General features: G+C 52.7%; 1 protein-coding gene across 1 annotated transcript; it reads right to left on the bottom strand.

Moving 5' to 3' along the window:
- Nucleotides 1–1,791: 1,791 nt before the first annotated feature.
- Nucleotides 1,792–5,561, bottom strand: LOC309834844 (uncharacterized protein; the record flags this gene model as incomplete). Its single annotated transcript, XM_082674019.1, has 2 exons — nt 1,792–2,434; nt 5,551–5,561. The coding sequence occupies 2 exons, from the start codon at nt 5,559–5,561 to the stop codon at nt 1,792–1,794; spliced, it is 654 nt and encodes a 217-aa protein (XP_082530145.1).
- Nucleotides 5,562–6,655: the final 1,094 nt, after the last annotated feature.

The raw sequence follows: 6,655 nt of genomic DNA, 5'->3' as shown, positions 1-6,655 counted from the left end.
TGAATTCAATGGGCCAGGGGTTCGGTGCTTCCTTCCTTCCTCCTGCCTTGGGGCCACCGTGTCAATCGCATGGATATTGCAGGCTTGCTGCCTTCTCTGCCTGGTCACAGGGCTAGGCCATGGCAGGCGACCTCCAAAAGCCATGGAAATTTGTAGACCTCCAGGTTCTGTGTTATTTCAAGGTCAGCCCCATTCCACATTCTGAGTTGCTATTGGCCCTCATATTTCCAAGGAGAAAGGAAAACTCCAGCAAGAAGGGACTGAGCCCGAAATTCAGAACCACAGAGAAATGGGCCCTGAGGCCTGAAATGGTCCCTGGGCAGCCTGGAAAGATGGCTCAGGACTCTGGAAGCCTGAATTCTTGGGTGGAGGCACTCTCAGTTCTCAGCTCAGGAATCTCCAGGCCTGGCTTTGGACTTGGAGGAGAGACTCAGAAATATTCTAGTCCGAGGGCCTTTAGAGACCATCAAAAGGACCCCACTCATGTTACAGAAAGGGAAACAGAGGCCTGGAGAGGGGAAGTGATGTCCCCAAGGTCTCAGGGCAGGCTGGTGGCAAAACTCATCTGGAATCTGGTCTCCAGAGTCCCTTAGGTAGAAGGATGGTGAATAACTGGGTGCCTTGTGGGGCCTGATTCCTCAGCACCCAAATCAGTTGAGTCTCTGAAGGTTTGGAGCCCTCGGTGGCCCAGGGAACATTTTCCCAGATATTCCCACCTCATTCTGACCCTTCCAGCTCTCACCTGGCCTGGACAGACCACTCTCCTCAGAGATTTCCCAGGAAAGGCTGTCCCCCAACCTCTACCCATCCCTGGTTGCCTGTTCCAACGCGTGTCACACTAGCCATCAAGGTTTGCTCTGCATCTACCCTGGGCCCTGGTCATTAAAACCACATCTTCAAAAGAACAGATATATATAAAGTACTTAGCACAGTACTTGCCACATATTAAGTGTTCTGTGAGGCTTTCCTATCATCACTGTCATCCTCATCATTATTACTTCTACCTTTCTTCTTACATGGGGCTCTGCTAAAATCAATAACAATTCTTTTTTTTTTTTTTTTTTTTGCGGTACGCGGGCCTCTCACTGTTGTGGCCTCTCCCGTTGTTGTGGAGCACAGGCTCCGGACGCGCAGGCTAAGCGGTCATGGCTCACGGGCCCAGCCGCTCTGTGGCATGTGGGATCCTCCTGGACCGGGGCACGAACCCGTGTCCCCGGCATCGGCAGGCGGACTCTCAACCACTGCGCCACCAGGGAAGCCCAATAACAATTCTTAAAAAAAAAAAAAAAAGAAGAAGAATATGAATAGGGATTGAGAATGAACAGCCTCAGCAGAGGCTAAGGGAGGCTGAGAAGCTCCCCAGTGATTCATTCAAGGTGTAAATCAGAGATTCCAAACTCAGGTCTGTGGGCCTCACATTCAGCTTGCAAGTACTTTTGTTCAGCCCTCAAACACCATGATATTTTTAAATTTGTTGCTAACACATAGAAAATCAGATTCCTGGCTTCTCTTGAAAAGGCAACCGCCCATTTGAGAGCTGGGTTTAGACGAGGTATCCCCTCTCCACTCAGTCACAGTCTCCACCACTCCCTACTACCATCCAGCCCCCTTCACCCATTCACTTTTACCTGCCCGGCCCTGTAGGTCCTCAAGTGTCTAACCCCCCATCTAAATGGCTGTCCCTACCACCACTCCCAATGGAGGCTTGGAAGGTACATTTTGCCACAGACAATTTACTTTCCACAACTGCAGCCTGATGGATGTGTGCCCACTTCACGGCTGGTGTTGATGTCACCACCAGCTACAGGGCTTAGAGATGGGCTCGGGGGCTCTCCAACCCAAGAGGATTGCTTCCCAGAACTTGGGCAGATGACCTAAGGAAAAGATCCCGTTGCCGAAGAGAGGGAGCTCAGGCAACTTTATCCCCGGATTCTGCGGCAGCATGGGAGTGAGGTTCCGGCTAGGAGGCCCGTGAGGGCAGCTCGGGTTGGTGGAGTCATCCACGTACTGCAAAGCATGGACAGCCCTGGAAGACGGCACCATGCAGGTGCTGGCGCAGGAGTTGTCAGAGGCGGCCAGTCTGGTGCTGGGGTTGGAGTACCTGCGGGGGAAGGAGTGGTCCAGGTGGTCCAGGTGGATGGAGTTGGCGGCGCATGCCCGGTAGCTGGCTGCAAGCCTCGGCAGGCTCAGGGATGACTTAGGGCGGTTGGTGTAGAAGGCGTTGGTGGATCTGTCAAGGTAGTTGATGCCTCTGATGAGTTGGTCCAGGGAGGTGGGGCCGGAGGGACCCGAGGGACGATCTGTACAGAGCAGGCAGTGGGGACTGCCACGACAAGCAGGCTTTCTGGCCACCTTGGGGCACTTCAGCAAGTGGCTTGTCTCCACACACCTGGAGTTGTAGGGCCGGCCCATGCAAATTCTCCTCACTGGAAGTCTGGGGGAGCCGGGGTTGTCAGACTGCTCTGAAGGGCTGCTGCTTGCCTCTGAGCCACTCAGGTACGAGAGCACTTGAGGTTGTTAGCCCAGGTCACGCTGGGGCTGTGGAACCAGCCTGGAGTCCCAGCCCGGGCCAGAAAGGACACATTGGTGGGATGGTTCAAGCGGCTGCAGGTGTTAGAACGGCTCGCTTGGTGTCCAGGCATCATCCCGGTCGGGCAGACAAGGCTTCGTGGTGCGGAACTGCTGAGAATTCACCTGGAAGCTGGTCCCCCGGGCCTGGCGAGGAGAGAGCTGGGTCACCTCTCCTTGCCACCTCCCCTGGGCTTTCTTGCCGGGTGTTCCTCTTCCCATCCTCCTCCCAGGCCCAGGGATTTTCAAGCTGGAAAACGGCCACCCTATTCTTCAGAAAGCACAGAGGACAAGAGATGGGGAAGAAGGCAAGACCCTGAGAACAACTGAGGCCAGAGGACCCCTAGGAAAAGTGGGGCAGTCTCTGTTTTCCTTTAACTCTAGCCCATATTCTGAAACTCCCATTTACCTTTTTTTTTTTTTTTTTTTTTTTTTTTTTGCGATACGTGGGCCTCTCACTGCTGTGGCCTCTCCCGTTGCGGAGCACAGACTCCGGACGCGCAGGCTCAGCAGCCATGGCTCATGGGCCCAGCCGCTCCGCAGCATGTGGGATCTTCCCGGACTGGGGCACGAACCCGTGTCCCCTGCATCAGCAGAGGGACTCTCAACCACTGCGCCACCCAGGAAGCCCCCATTTACCTTTTAAGCAGGGACACTAGGAGACCACAAAAGCAAAGGACTGAATCTCTAATGGTGAAATTCCAGGTACTGAGACACACATTCTTTGGAGGTAATATCAAATAGCTAACCATCCACTACTCAATGCACCCTCATACTAAAAAATATATCTTGGAAGTGATGTGATACATGCCCTCTCTCTTTGCCCAGCCCTTTGCTTGTGCCTTACATTGTAAGTCTCACTACAAATCTAGGAGGTAGTTACTATTCTATTCCTATTTGACAGGTGGGGAAACTGAGGCTCAGAGAGATGACGTGACTTGCCTCAGATAACACAGCTTGTAAGTGGTGGGGGCCAAGATACTATCTTGAGCGTGTCTGATGACCCTTAAGAGACAATGCCACATTGTCGGGGTGACTTTGCCCCTCCCACATCTCAGTCTACTGAGGAAGAATTCTCACCATACCTGTTGTCCTGTCTGCCTGGATGGGGGCACTGATGGGGAGAACCAGATGGAGAGGAATGCTTGTTAACCCTGTACCTGAGATCATCTTGACTCTATGAACCCCAAGTTGAGGGAGCGGGGGCAAGGTGGTGCTGTAAGTCTACTAATGGGGCTGGGCTTGTGAGACAGAACCTTCCAGGATATTTGGTCTTCATCCTCTCTGACAGTAGGGAGCTCCTCATCCACCCACAAGAGAAGTGGGCTTTGGGATTCCTACTCCTCCTGGTCTAAAAGTGGGCACCTCACAAGGACTAGGGCCTGCCCAGGCTCCAGTCCATTTAACCCCGCCTCCTGTCCCTGGGTCTGCCTGGGCAGTGGAGCCCCACCCCCATTCCCATTGTCCCTCAGGTCCCCAGTAGTCCCCCTTACCAGAAGGAAGGTTCTGAATTCTCTCCCCCACTACCGCCGGCTTGATGCTAATTTTCCACTTCTGCCTAGTGAGAACGGAGCAGTATTTGAGCCTGTCCCACCCGGAAAACAGCTGCCTGCCCCTCTCCCAGCCCAGGGCCCTTCAGCTGCCCTTGTCCATTGGGTCTGAATCGCGTGGAATGTCCAGACTCTCGCCTCTTCCATCCCCGGTCCCCCCCGCCCCATCTCCTCCTCCAGAAATATGGGAGGTGGCTGAGGGCTGGTCTCCAAGGCCCCCCTTCCCTTCCGTTCCTGGCTGCCTGGTCCCACCTGCCCTAAGCGCCCTCTCCCACTCTCACTCTACCTTCAGGGGGTAGACGACTTAGCCCGACTTAGCCCTCTGCTGGGGAACACCCTCAGGCCGCTACTCCAGACTGCTGGCCATGTCATACAATCATGGAATCCTGGAGCTGGGAGAGGCCTCCAGGGGTCATCCTGGTCAGGCCCCTGCCTCAGGGCAAGTACCACGTTAAGCTCTCCGTGACAGATGGGCCCTATTTTTAAAGTGAGGCTAGGGTGGACTTTTTCCAGTGTTCCCTGTTGTTTTTCTAGTGTTTAATTATGCTGAGAGTCAGGAAGTTCCGAGCCGGGCCTGATATAACTCTCGTTGGCTGTGGTCAGCATCAATTTTCTTTTCTCGTTGGGTCATTTATCAAGTCTCCCTAAAGTGCTGTCCCTTTGAGTGACCCATAACGTAACAGCACTGTCTTTCCTCCCTTCTTGCCTGGTCCTCACGCAGTCAGCAACCCCGTGTTGGGTCCCTACTGGGTGGTGGGCTAGAGCCTGAGGATTCCTTTCAGAACTCCTGTGCCCCCCACCCCACTGGGTCCTGGTCCATAAGGAGCATCTTGGACATATCCGTTGAATGAATGAACAAGATCCCCCTTTGAGATTTCATGGTATTTGCCCTCCATCATTTCCTTCCCGCAAGTATTGAAAATACAATTTGAAAATTTCTAATTTTTTCAAAAATTTTCAAACTTACTGAAAACTTACAAGATAATGAACTCCCATATACTCTTCATTCGAATCTACTAATTATTAATATTTTGCCACATTTATCACCACACACACACATTATTATTATTTTGAGAGTAAGTTGCAGATAATGGCAGCCTTTACTCTTTTTTTTTTTTTTTAACAAAGGAGATTTCTTGTTACTTAGATCAAGCTATTACAATTAGAGCACCTCTGAAGAAGAAATGTTTGTACCCCAATAAGGCCCAGAGGTTCAAATCAATGAAGACGTGAGTGACACAGGCTGGGTCCCCTGGGTAGCAAACTTGAACAGAGAGAGCAGTGTGTGGGATGCTTCTGAAAGTGTGCTTGACACCTTTTGGGAGGTCTGAGGTCTTCTGCCAGCGTTCAGTAGGTGCTCCGTAGGAGTTGTTCCACGCGTAGATGTATTTCTGGTGTATCTGTGGGGAGGAAGGTGATCTCCGAGTCTTACTCTTCCGCCATGTTCCCAGAAGAACTGCAGCCTTTACTCTTGAATACACCTTTACTTCAGCGTGTATCTCCTACAAGCTGGGAGAACAAGGACATTTTCTTACATATCCAGTTATCAAATACAGGATAGTTAACAGTGATACAGCACTGTTAGCTAATACACTGTCCACAATTTACCGATGATTATTCCCTCCGACGTTCTCCATGGCAGTTGTATCTCCAATCCAGGAGCCAATTCACAATCAGGCTTGCCTTTAGTTTTCAGGTCTCTTTGGTCTCCTTCAACCTGGAAGTTCCTCAGTCTTTGTCTCTTATGACATCGATAGCTTTGAAGAGCACAGGCAAATTGTTTTGGAGAATGTTCTCCAATTTGGGTTTATCTGATGTTTCCTAATGATCAGATACAAGATCACAAAGCACATATACACAGAAGCCTCCACTGGACATTCCCCAGCCGCAAAGGGCCTTTTGCCCTGGGGTGGGGTGGTTACAGCCACTGAAACAGGGAGCCAAGAGGAGGGCTCAGAGGGACTCCGGAGAAGGAGGAAGAGGGGTGTAGGGAAACTCAGTGGGCCAGGGAAGCAGTGGCAACCGTTCCCTTGTGGGGCCTCAGCCAGGCCTGCTTCTGTTCTGGGCCGGGGGCCGGGCAGGCAGGCAGGCGGCCAGCAAGAGGGCTGGACCTCTACGCCGTTTGTCCTGAAGGTACCCAGGGGCCGAGATCACTGGCCATTTCTGGCCTGGGCATTAAGAGCCTCTGGAAATAGCTCCAGGACAATTATTTCAGGAGGAATGTGCTATTCCTCCATCTTCCCAGAAAGCCAGGCTGTGTCCCATAAGATCAGGAATGTCTCTCTCCGGCCTCCCCAACTCCAGGGGATCCTGAGGTCCTCTGGGGGCCACAGAGGCCTTCCGAGCCAGGAGAGTCTGGGAGGCCAGAATGGGGTCAAGGAGACTAAAAGCCCCCTTCTCCCGTGAGGGGAGGTGTGGTTCTGGCCTTAGGTCCTGGGCTCTCAGGGCCCAGCCTGGAGTCAGGCCTGCCGGCAGGGGTCCAGCTGACTCCAAGCCCAGGGACACAGGAGGGAGGGTGATGGGGAGCTGCCTACCCC

Source organism: Grampus griseus (genome assembly GCF_964374135.1).
Source record: "Grampus griseus genome assembly, chromosome: 1".
NCBI classification, from domain to species: Eukaryota; Metazoa; Chordata; class Mammalia; order Artiodactyla; family Delphinidae; genus Grampus; species Grampus griseus.
This window is presented reverse-complemented; position numbering and strand designations above follow the sequence as displayed.